General features: G+C 48.1%; 1 protein-coding gene across 11 annotated transcripts in view; it reads right to left on the reverse strand.

The window, feature by feature from the left end:
* Window positions 1-13,223, reverse strand: part of LOC118372348 (zinc finger protein 704-like) — a 97,919-nt gene that overhangs the window by 15,828 nt on the left and 68,868 nt on the right. For all 11 annotated transcript variants that reach the window (XR_008065319.1, XR_008065312.1, XR_008065321.1 and 8 more), the window contains exon 5: window positions 2,301-2,401. Coding sequence is in view for 2 of the 11 variants with exons in the window: in XM_035758200.2 (XP_035614093.1) it covers window positions 2,301-2,401 (101 nt within the window). In the remaining 9 variants the exon portion in view is untranslated. The remainder of the gene's footprint in view (window positions 1-2,300; window positions 2,402-13,223) is intronic.

Below are 13,223 nucleotides of genomic sequence, written 5' to 3' on the forward strand. Positions count from 1 at the left end.
TCATCCTAGGAGAACAAAAGCACCTGGTCGTCTGGAGCAGCAAGAGTCTTCCTGGATGGCTCGGTATTGTCTGCCTTGAAGCATAGAATGTATTAAACTCGTGAGCATTCGGAGGACGCGGCCAGAATGTATTAAACTCATGAGCATTCGGAGGACGCGGCCAGAATGTATTAAACTCATGAGCATTCGGAGGACGTGGCCAGAATGTATTAAACTCATGAGCATTCGGAGGACGCGGCCAGAATGTATTAAACTCATGAGCATTCGGAGGACGTGGCCAGAATGTATTAAACTCATGAGCGTTCGGAGGACGTGGCCAGAATGTATAAAACTCATGAGCATTCGGAGGACGTGGCCAGAATGTATTAAACTCATGAGCATTCGGAGGACGTGGCCAGAATGTATTAAACTCATGAGCATTCGGAGGACGCGGCCAGAATGTATTAAACTCATGAGCGTTCGGAGGACGCGGCCAGAATGTATTAAACTCATGAGCATTCGGAGGACGTGGCCAGAATGTATTAAACTCATGAGCATTCGGAGGACGTGGCCAGAATGTATTAAACTCATGAGCATTCGGAGGACGTGGCCAGAATGTATTAAACTCATGAGCATTCGGAGGACGTGGCCAGAATGTATTAAACTCATGAGCATTCGGAGGACGCGGCCAGAATGTATTAAACCCATGAGCGTTCGGAGGACGTGGCCAGAATGTATTAAACTCATGAGCATTCGGAGGACGCGGCCAGAATGTATTAAACTCATGAGCATTCGGAGGACGCGGCCAGAATGTATTAAACTCATGAGCGTTCGGAGGACGCGGCCAGAATGTATTAAACTCATGGGCACCACACCTTTGTAGTGCATAATAGTCTGTAGTCCTTGTGATGAGAGTCTGAGTTGTCAAACATCAATTCAAGTTTGAGTCTGTATTGTCTTTTTGCCTTGTGCAAGTTGCCCTCCTCTGAGTCATCAGGGTTCTGATGACAATGAATTCAGCAGTATGTGGTGTGGATATCTCCGTTCATTTAGGGTATTTGGTTGGGGTTTGTCCGGATTGTTATTGTGGGTACAACATCAACACATTTCCTAATGAAGACTGTGACTGACGATAGGTTGATGGATGAGTCCTGGGTGGATGAATCTTTGAACATATTCCAATCAGTATTCTCAAAACAGTCCTGCAGCATTGAGTCTGCCTCCTATGTCCAGCACCTCACACCTCACAATGCTACTTAATATAATGCTTACATATCCTACATTACTCATCTCATATGTATATACTGTACCTTATATGTACCTTATATCATCTACTGCATCTTTATGTAATACATGTATCACTAGCCACTTTAAACTATGCCACTTTTGTTTACATTACTCATCTCATATGTATATAGTGTACTCGATACCATATACTGCATCTTGCCTATGCCGTTCTGTACCATCACTCATTCATATATCTTTATGTACATATTCTTTATCCCTTTACACTTGTGTGTATAAGGTAGTAGTTTTGCAATTGTTAGGTTAGATTACTCGTTGGTTATTACTGCATTGTCGGAACTCGAAGCACAAGCATTTCGCTACACTCGCATTAACATCTGCTAACCATGTGTATGTGACAAATACATTTGATTTCATCTCCATGTTGGTGGCGCCCTCCCTTCCCCTAATGAAGGCTTATAATAACATAATACTCTACAGCCACATCAGTAAAGTGGTATGAACATGTTAATAAGGCATCATAGCACATCACAATGAGGAGCTGTTCTGATGCTGTATTCTCTCTGACCAGCAGATGGCAGTGATACCCAGGGCCTCTGAGCCAAAGCCACGGAGTTTACAGGCGTCATTGGTCATAGCCCTCACTGACTGACAGAGATGGCAGGATAGCAACAGGAGGCTATAAAATAATAATAATAATAATAAAATAATAAATAATAAAAAAACCTTCCTATGTGTTGATATGCATCCACCTGCATCCCTTTATGGTACTTTGTAAGAGGATACAAGACTAACAAACCTAATGACATAAAGAAGTCATAATAAACACTGACCCCCACGTATAGGCAGCGCTACCAATGTAGCACATACTCTAAAATACTTGCTCCTTAATATATATTTTTTACAATACTTCAGTAAATAGAGTAAGGCATTGTATTATATCTGCTCTCTTATTGGTCCCCAGGAGATCTGTATGCAGTGATTGCTTACAACAATTACCAATTCAACTATTGCGATTGGATACCTATAGCAGTGTACCTATATCTTTCTCTAGGATTGGTTGATTGGTGCCTTACCCCAGGTGGACGGTGCGGATGTGTCGCTGGATCCCTGAAGAGGTGCTGAGGACCTTTTCACAGTTCTTCCACAAGCACTTGAGCATCACCTTCACGGAGTTCTGAAACACACCAGAACAACACAGTGGAGTCAGTGCTATTGTAGCGGCAAGAGTGGGAAGAACAGGAGTGGGGCTTGAACCAACAACCCTGTGGTTATGGGGTGAGCGCACTACAACAAAAAGGTTCAGATCACTCAGCACTACATGTATTCTACTATTATTCTAAGTGAGGTCAAAATAAATAAACACGACCTATGAGACAAGCCTGTGAACATTGAAGCTTGTGAAGACAGGTTAGCAACGCGCGCACGCACGCACACATGTGAAACTTTACACCTCTCCCTCTCTATATTGACAGATGCAGTGTCATAATGAGTAAATACATTCATGGAGGGATGGCCAAGGGCAAGAAAGTAATATTCCTAACACCCATAGTGTTTAACACTTCTTTAGCGTGTATGGAAGCGACTAAAATAGTGTTTAACAAAAATCAATCTAAGTGTCGATAAACTAACAACTCCAGAGTGCTGGTCCCTAACTCCATGGGTGCTGCAAAGTCCAACTTAAATTAACACTTTATTCGTTCTGTACTAGAGGTCGACCGATTATGATTTTTCAACGCCGATACCGATACTGATACTGATTATTGGAGGACCAAACTAATCTGATAACGATTAATCGGATGATTTTATTTATTTATTTGTAATAAAGACAATTACAACAATACTGAATGAACACTTATTTTAACTTAATATAATACAACAATAAAATCAATTTAGCCTCAAATAAATAATGAAACATGTTCAATTTGGTTTAAATAATGCAAAAACAAAGTGTTGGAGAAGAAAGTAAAAGTGCAATATGTGCTATGTAAGAAAGCTAACGTTTCAGTTTCTTGCTCAGAACATGAGAACATATGAAAGCTGGTGGTTACTTTTAACATGAGTCTTCAATATTCCCAGGTAAGACGTTTTAGGTTGTAGTTATTATAGGAATTATAGGACTATTTCCCTCTATACCATTTGTATTTCATTAACCTTTGACTATTGGATGTTCTTATAGGCACTTTAGTATTGCCAGTGTAACAGTATAGCTTCCGTCCCTCTCCTCGCTCCTCCCTGGGCTTGAACCAGGAACACAGCGACAACAGCCACCCTCGAAGCAGCGTTACCCATGCAGAGCAAGGGGAACAACCACTCCAAGTCTCAGAGCGAGTGACGTTTGAAATGTTATTAGCACGCACCCCGCTAACTAGCTAGCCATTTCACATCGGTTACACCAGCCTAATCATGGGAGTTGATAGGCTTGAAGTCAGAAACAGCGCAATGCTTGACGCACAACGAAGAGCTGCTGGCAAAATGCACTAAAGTGCTGTTTGAATGAATGCTTGCGAGCCTGCTGCTGCCCATCATCGCTCAGTCAGACTGCTCTATCAAAGCATAGACTTAATTATAACATAATAACACACAGAAATACGAGCCTTAGTTCAATAATATGGTTGAATCCGGAAACAAGACGTTTATTATTTCAGTGAAATATGGAACCGTTCTGTATTTTATCTAACGGGTGGCATTCATCAGTCTAAATATTCCTGTTACATTGCACAACCTTCAATGTTATGTCATAATTACGTAAAATTCTGTCAAATTAGGCGGCCCAAACTGTTGCATATACACTGACTCTGCGTGCAATGAACGCAAGAGAAGTGACACAATTTCACCTGGTTAATATTGCCTGCTAACCTGGATTTATTTTAGCTAAATATGCAGGTTTAAAAATATATACTTCTGTGTATTGATTTTAAGAAAGGCATGGCTGTTTATGGTTAGGTACACATTGGCGAAACGATACGCACCGCATCGATTATATGCAACGCACGACACGCTAGATAAACTAGAAATATCATCAACCATGTGTAGTTAACTAGTGATTATGATTGATTGTTTTTTATTAATGCTAGCTAGCAACTTACCTTGGCTTACTGCATTCGCGTAACAGGCAGTCTCCTTGTGGAGTGCAACGAGAGAGAGGCAGGTCGTTATTGCGTTGGACTAGTTAACTGTAAGGTTGCAAGATTGGGTCCCCCAAGCTGACAAGGTGAAAATCTGTCGTTCTGTCCCTGAACGAGGCAGTTAACCCACCGTTCCTAGGCGTCATTGAAAATAACAACGTGTTCTTAACTGACTTACCTAGTTAAATAAAGATCAAATAAAAGGTATAAAAAATAAATTACAAAAAAACGGCCAAATCGGTGTCCAAAAACACAGATTTCCGCTTGTTAGGAAAACTTGAAAATCGGCCCTAATTAATCGGCCATTCCGATTAATCGGTCGACCTCTAGAGCTGACGGTGTTACACTTTCTCATAGTTCGGGAATTAAAACCTGTGGCGTTACAGTAACTATTTTTGGGGTGTTGTTTTAATTTAACACAGTAGGATGTAAAGCCTTATTTGTATATTAATGTCCCTTTATGCTTTTTGATTGAATTTTAGAGGTACCTGTACCACCTATGACTGTGTATGCCAGTGACAGACACATGACTGTTGATTCGATGACTTTCAGTCCTGTCACATCTACTCCTGCTCCCCTCTCAACGGTCTACTAACCACCAGTCCTGCTCCCCTCTCAACGGTCTACTAACCACCAGTCCTGCTCCCCCTCTCAACGGTCTACTAACCACCAGTCCTGTAGCCTCCTGTCACATCTACCCCTGCTCCCCCTCTCAACGGTCTACTAACCACCAGTCCTGCTCCCCCTCTCAACGGTCTACTAACCACCAGTCCTGTAGCCTCCTGTCACATCTACGCCTGCTCCCCCTCTCAACGGTCTACTAACCACCAGTCCTGCTCCCCCTCTCAACGGTCTACTAACCACCAGTCCTGTAGCCTCCTGTCACATCTACTCCTGCTCCCCCTCTCAACGGTCTACTAACCACCAGTCCTGCTCCCCCTCTCAACGGTCTACTAACCACCAGTCCTGTAGCCTCCTGTCACATCTACGCCTGCTCCCCCTCTCAACGGTCTACTAACCACCAGTCCTGCTCCCCCTCTCAACGGTCTACTAACCACCAGCCCTGCTCCCCCTCTCAACGGTCTACTAACCACCAGTCCTGTAGCCTCCTGTCACATCTACTCCTGCTCCCCCTCTCAACGGTCTACTAACCACCAGTCCTGCTCCCCCTCTCAACGGTCTACTAACCACCAGTCCTGCTCCCCTCTCAACGGTCTACTAACCACCAGTCCTGCTCCCCCTCTCAACGGTCTACTAACCACCAGTCCTGCTCCCCTCTCAACGGTCTACTAACCACCAGTCCTGCTCCCCCTCTCAACGGTCTACTAACCACCAGTCCTGCTCCCCCTCTCAACGGTCTACTAACCACCAGTCCTGTAGCCTCCTGTCACATCTACGCCTGCTCCCCCTCTCAACGGTCTACTAACCACCAGTCCTGCTCCCCCTCTCAACGGTCTACTAACCACCAGTCCTGTAGCCTCCTGTCACATCTACCCCTGCTCCCCCTCTCAACGGTCTACTAACCACCAGTCCTGTAGCCTCCTGTCACATCTACGCCTGCTCCCCCTCTCAACGGTCTACTCACCACCAGTCCCGTAGCCTCCTGTCACATCTACTCCTGCTCCCCCTCTCAACGGTCTACTAACCACCAGTCCTGTAGCCTCCTGTCACATCTACGCCAGCTCCCCCTCTCAACGGTCTACTAACCACCAGTCCTGCTCCCCCTCTCAACGGTCTACTCACCACCAGTCCTGTAGCCTCCTGTCACATCTACCCCTGCTCCCCCTCTCAACGGTCTACTAACCACCAGTCCTGTAGCCTCCTGTCACATCTACGCCAGCTCCCCTCTCAACGGTCTACTAACCACCAGTCCTGCTCCCCTCTCAACGGTCTACTAACCACCAGTCCTGCTCCCCCTCTCAACGGTCTACTAACCACCAGTCCTGCTCCCCCTCTCAACGGTCTACTCACCACCAGTCCCGTAGCCTCCTGTCACATCTACCCCTGCTCCCCCTCTCAACGGTCTACTAACCACCAGTCCTGTAGCCTCCTGTCACATCTACGCCTGCTCCCCTCTCAACGGTCTACTACCCACCAGTCCCGTAGCCTCCTGTCACATCTACTCCTGCTCCGCCTCTCAACGGTCTACTAACCACCAGTCCTGCTCCCCTCTCAACGGTCTACTAACCACCAGTCCTGTAGCCTCCTGTCACATCTACACCTGCTCCCCCTCTCAACGGTCTACTAACCACCAGTCCCGTAGCCTCCTGTCACATCTACTCCTGCTCCGCCTCTCAACGGTCTACTAACCACCAGTCCTGCTCCCCTCTCAACGGTCTACTAACCACCAGTCCTGTAGCCTCCTGTCACATCTACGCCTGCTCCCCTCTCAACGGTCTACTAACCACCAGTCCTGCTCCCCCTCTCAATGGTCTACTAACCACCAGTCCTGTAGCCTCCTGTCACATCTACTCCTACTCCCCCTCTCAACGGTCTACTAACCACCAGTCCTGTAGCCTCCTGTCACATCTACTCCTGCTCCGCCTCTCAACGGTCTACTAACCACCAGTCCTGTAGCCTCCTGTCACATCTACTCCTGCTCCCCCTCTCAACGGTCTACTAACCACCAGTCCTGCTCCCCCTCTCAACGGTCTACTCACCACCAGTCCTGTAGCCTCCTGTCACATCTACTCCTGCTCCCCTCTCAACGGTCTACTAACCACCAGTCCTGTAGCCTCCTGTCACATCTACTCCTGCTCCCCCTCTCAACGGTCTACTAACCACCAGTCCTGTAGCCTCCTGTCACATCTACGCCTGCTCCCCCTCTCAACGGTCTACTAACCACCAGTCCTGTAGCCTCCTGTCACATCTACTCCTGCTCCCCTCTCAACGGTCTACTAACCACCAGTCCTGTAGCCTCCTGTCACATCTACTCCTGCTCCCCTCTCAACGGTCTACTAACCACCAGTCCTGTAGCCTCCTGTCACATCTACTCCTGCTCCCCCTCTCAACGGTCTACTAACCACCAGTCCTGTAGCCTCCTGTCACATCTACTCCTGCTCCCCCTCTCAACGGTCTACTAACCACCAGTCCTGTAGCCTCCTGTCACATCTACTCCTGCTCCCCCTCTCAACGGTCTACTAACCACCAGTCCTGCTCCCCCTCTCAACGGTCTACTAACCACCAGTCCTGCTCCCCCTCTCAACGGTCTACTAACCACCAGTCCTGTAGCCTCCTGTCACATCTACACCTGCTCCCCCTCTCAACGGTCTACTAACCACCAGTCCTGTAGCCTCCTGTCACATCTACTCCTGCTCCCCCTCTCAACGGTCTACTAACCACCAGTCCTGCTCCCCCTCTCAACGGTCTACTAACCACCAGTCCTGCTCCGCCTCTCAACGGTCTACTAACCACCAGTCCTGTAGCCTCCTGTCACATCTACTCCTGCTCCCCCTCTCAACGGTCTACTAACCACCAGTCCTGTAGCCTCCTGTCACATCTACTCCTGCTCCCCCTCTCAACGGTCTACTAACCACCAGTCCTGCTCCCCCTCTCAACGGTCTACTAACCACCAGTCCTGCTCCGCCTCTCAACGGTCTACTAACCACCAGTCCTGTAGCCTCCTGTCACATCTACTCCTGCTCCCCCTCTCAACGGTCTACTAACCACCAGTCCTGCTCCCCCTCTCAACGGTCTACTAACCACCAGTCCTGCTCCCCCTCTCAACGGTCTACTAACCACCAGTCCTGTAGCCTCCTGTCACATCTACTCCTGCTCCGCCTCTCAACGGTCTACTAACCACCAGTCCTGTAGCCTCCTGTCACATCTACCCCTGCTCCCCCTCTCAACGGTCTACTAACCACCAGTCCTGTAGCCTCCTGTCACATCTACTCCTGCTCCCCCTCAACGGTCTACTACCCACCAGTCCTGTAGCCTCCTGTCACATCTACTCCTGCTCCCCTCTCAACGGTCTACTCACCACCAGTCCCGTAGCCTCCTGTCACATCTACTCCTGCCCCCTCTCAACGGTCTACTAACCACCAGTCCTGTAGCCTCCTGTCACATCTACTCCTGCTCCGCCTCTCAACGGTCTACTAACCACCAGTCCTGTAGCCTCCTGTCACATCTACTCCTGCTCTGCCTCTCAACGGTCTACTAACCACCAGTCCTGTAGCCTCCTGTCACATCTACTCCTGCTCCCCCTCTCAACGGTCTACTAACCACCAGTCCTGCTCCCCCTCTCAATGGTCTACTAACCACCAGTCATGTAGCCTCCTGTCACATCTACTCCTGCTCCCCCTCTCAACGGTCTACTCACCACCAGTCCCGTAGCCTCCTGTCACATCTACTCCTGCTCCGCCTCTCAACGGTCTACTAACCACCAGTCCTGTAGCCTCCTGTCACATCTACTCCTGCTCCGCCTCTCAACGGTCTACTAACCACCAGTCCTGTAGCCTCCTGTCACATCTACTCCTGCTCCCCCTCTCAACGGTCTACTAACCACCAGTCCTGCTCCGCCTCTCAACGGTCTACTAACCACCAGTCCTGTAGCCTCCTGTCACATCTACTCCTGCTCCGCCTCTCAACGGTCTACTAACCACCAGTCCTGTAGCCTCCTGTCACATCTACGCCTGCTCCCCTCTCAACGGTCTACTAACCACCAGTCCTGCTCCGCCTCTCAACGGTCTACTAACCACCAGTCCTGCTCCGCCTCTCAACGGTCTACTAACCACCAGTCCTGTAGCCTCCTGTCACATCTACTCCTGCTCTGCCTCTCAACGGTCTACTAACCACCAGTCCTGTAGCCTCCTGTCACATCTACGCCTGCTCCCCTCTCAACGGTCTACTAACCACCAGTCCTGCTCCGCCTCTCAACGGTCTACTAACCACCAGTCCTGTAGCCTCCTGTCACATCTACGCCTGCTCCCCCTCTCAACGGTCTACTAACCACCAGCCCTGCTCCGCCTCTCAACGGTCTACTAACCACCAGTCCTGTAGCCTCCTGTCACATCTACGCCTGCTCCCCTCTCAACGGTCTACTAACCACCAGTCCTGCTCCGCCTCTCAACGGTCTACTAACCACCAGTCCTGCTCCGCCTCTCAACGGTCTACTAACCACCAGTCCTGTAGCCTCCTGTCACATCTACTCCTGCTCTGCCTCTCAACGGTCTACTAACCACCAGTCCTGCTCCCCCTCTCAACGGTCTACTAACCACCAGTCCTGTAGCCTCCTGTCACATCTACTCCTGCTCCGCCTCTCAACGGTCTACTAACCACCAGTCCTGTAGCCTCCTGTCACATCTACTCCTGCTCCGCCTCTCAACGGTCTACTAACCACCAGTCCTGTAGCCTCCTGTCACATCTACTCCTGCTCCGCCTCTCAACGGTCTACTAACCACCAGCCCTGCTCCCCCTCTCAACGGTCTACTCACCACCAGTCCTGTAGCCTCCTGTCACATCTACTCCTGCTCCCCCTCTCAACGGTCTACTAACCACCAGTCCTGCTCCCCCTCTCAACGGTCTACTCACCACCAGTCCTGTAGCCTCCTGTCACATCTACTCCTGCTCCGCCTCTCAACGGTCTACTAACCACCAGTCCTGTAGCCTCCTGTCACATCTACTCCTGCTCCGCCTCTCAACGGTCTACTAACCACCAGTCCTGTAGCCTCCTGTCACATCTACTCCTGCTCCCCCTCTCAACGGTCTACTAACCACCAGTCCTGCTCCCCCTCTCAACGGTCTACTAACCACCAGTCCTGCTCCCCCTCTCAACGGTCTACTAACCACCAGTCCTGTAGCCTCCTGTCACATCTACTCCTGCTCCCCCTCTCAACGGTCTACTAACCACCAGTCCTGCTCCCCCTCTCAACGGTCTACTAACCACCAGTCCTGTAGCCTCCTGTCACATCTACTCCTGCTCCCCCTCTCAACGGTCTACTAACCACCAGTCCTGCTCCCCCTCTCAACGGTCTACTAACCACCAGGCCTGCTCCCCCTCTCAACGGTCTACTAACTCAACGGTCTGGCAACCCATCTTTTTTGCACACCTGGACTTCATTACTCTCCGATTACTTTCCCTTATATCGCACTCTTTTGTTATCAGTAATCAGCTGGCACCACTGGGGGCTGAGGTCTTCCGCATTCTTCAACATCTTGACATTTCCAGAGGGGTGTCACGTCCAACAGGCTTCACTACCACAAGTCAGTTGGTCTGTAACAAAATGGTATGTGCCAATATCGCACTGATGCTACCTTGACTAGGCTACTAGTTACTACTAACCTCAGACAACATTTTTTTTGCATATATGACAAAGTCCCACATTTAGTTTTTCAGTATCACACACTTCCATGTGCTTTCATGTAAAACAAAAAGTATGTTTATCATCGTAAAAAGAATAGGAGTCATGTGGACTATCGCTGTCATCATTGCTTCTCAATGGCACACTCTGCTAAAGTGGTTAACTTCCACTTGAGAGTACACTTTAACCATGGGTTCGAGCCCCCCTCGCACAAGCTTCTTTGTTGAGGAAAAATAAATAAAATGTTCACTGCAGGTCCTACATTGTAGTAGTGTACACATCCATATCATATGCAATATTATGTTTAGGCAATAGCACTGTGTTTGTGTGCAAGGCTGAAGAAAGAGGTAGTTCCTTATTAAATGAATGAATAGTGTGAATGTTCAAGTTGTTGGCTGGAGGCGTCCCTTTTCAACACAATAACAGTGCTTAAGTTTGGGCAGGAGCTCACCAGGCACCTCAAATTCTCAGCTGCTTGAGTTTCTACACCTCTTGTGAATATTAGCTCAAAAGTATACCTAAATATAAACAGTACCCAAAATGAGAAACCACACCTATTTTAGTCAGGCACTATCACAATACATGTAAATCAACATTTCACATGGGGTGGGATAACTCATGCGAGACTCAAACCCCTGGATTAGGCACATTACACAGAGAGCAACTATTTCCTCACAAGCACACTAATAAATGCTGCTTTAAAAACAACCCAGCGCTGGGTAAATAGTTGACAGAACTAAAATTGGGTTATTTTGCCAGTTGGGTCACTGAGTTGGGTTATTGAGCTGTGATCCACCCAATCAGATCAGAAGACTGGAGGCATAGCTTAGTAGGGGTGTGACGTTCACTCCAATCTGAAAGACACGTCCCCAATAGATAACACCTCCTGACAATAACCTATGGATTTCATTTAAAATACCCATTTACTCTCCCGAGTCACCAAAAATAACTATCTGAAAGCCACGCACCTACTAAACCATGACTCCAGTCTTCCATCTGACCCAGTGGATCATAGCTCAACGACCCATCTGCCTGGGTCAAAATAACCCAATATCAACAACCCATCTGGCAGGGTCAAAATAACCCAATATCAACGACCCAACTGGCTGGGTCAAAATAACCCAATATCAACGACCCAAATGGCTGGGTCAAAATAACCCAATATCAACGACCCAACTGGCTGGGTCAAAATAACCCAATATCAACGACCCAACTGGCTGGGTCAAAATAACCCAATATCAACGACCCAAATGGCTGGGTCAAAATAACCCAATATCAACGACCCAACTGGCTGGGTCAAAATAACCCAATATCAACGACCCAACTGGCTGGGTCAAAATAACCCAATATCAACGACCCAACTGGCTGGGTCAAAATAACCCAATATCAACGACCCAACTGGCTGGGTCAAAATAACCCAATATCAACAACCCATCTGGCAGGGTCAAAATAACCCAATATCAACGACCCATCTGGCTGGGTCAAAATAACCCAATATCAACAACCCATCTGGCAGGGTCAAAATAACCCGATATCAACAACCCATCTGGCTGGGTCAAAATAACCCAATATCAACAACTCATCTGGCAGGGTCAAAATAACCCAATATCAACAACCCATCTGGCTGGGTCAAAATAACCCAATATCAACGACCCAACTGGCTGGGTCAAAATAACCCTATATCAACGACCCATCTGGCAGGGTCAAAATAACCCAATATCAACGACCCAACTGGCTGGGTCAAAATAACCCAATATCAACGACCCAAATGGCTGGGTCAAAATAACCCAATATCAACGACCCAACTGGCTGGGTCAAAATAACCCAATATCAACGACCCAACTGGCTGGGTCAAAATAACCCAATATCAACGACCCAACTGGCTGGGTCAAAATAACCCAATATCAACGACCCAACTGGCTGGGTCAAAATAACCCAATATCAACAACCCAACTGGCTGGGTCATAATAACCCAATATCAACGACCCAACTGGCTGGGTCAAAATAACCCAATATCAACGACCCAACTGGCTGGGTCAAAATAACCCAATATCAACAACCCATCTGGCAGGGTCAAAATAACCCAATATCAACAACCCAACTGGCTGGGTCAAAATAACCCAATATCATCTGGCAGGGTCAAGATAACCCAATATCAACAACCCATCTGGCAGGGTCAAAATAACCCAATATCAACGACCCAACTGCCTGGGTCAAAATAACCCAATATCAACAACCCAACTGGCTGGGTCAAAATAACCCAATATCAACTGGCAGGGTCAAGATAACCCAATATCAACGACCCATCTGGCAGGGTCAAAATAACCCAATATCAACAACCCATCTGGCTGGGTCAAAATAACCCAATATCAACTGGCAGGGTCAAGATAACCCAATATCAACAACCCATCTGGCATGGTCAAAATAACCCAATATCAACGACCCATCTGGCAGGGTCAAAATAACCCAATATCAACGACCCATCTGGCAGGGTCAAAATAACCCAATATCAACGACCCAACTGGCTGGGTCAAAATAACCCAATATCATCTGGCAGGGTCAAGATAACCCA

Source organism: Oncorhynchus keta, chromosome 15, assembly GCF_023373465.1.
Source record: "Oncorhynchus keta strain PuntledgeMale-10-30-2019 chromosome 15, Oket_V2, whole genome shotgun sequence".
In the NCBI taxonomy this organism is placed as follows: domain Eukaryota; kingdom Metazoa; phylum Chordata; class Actinopteri; order Salmoniformes; family Salmonidae; genus Oncorhynchus; species Oncorhynchus keta.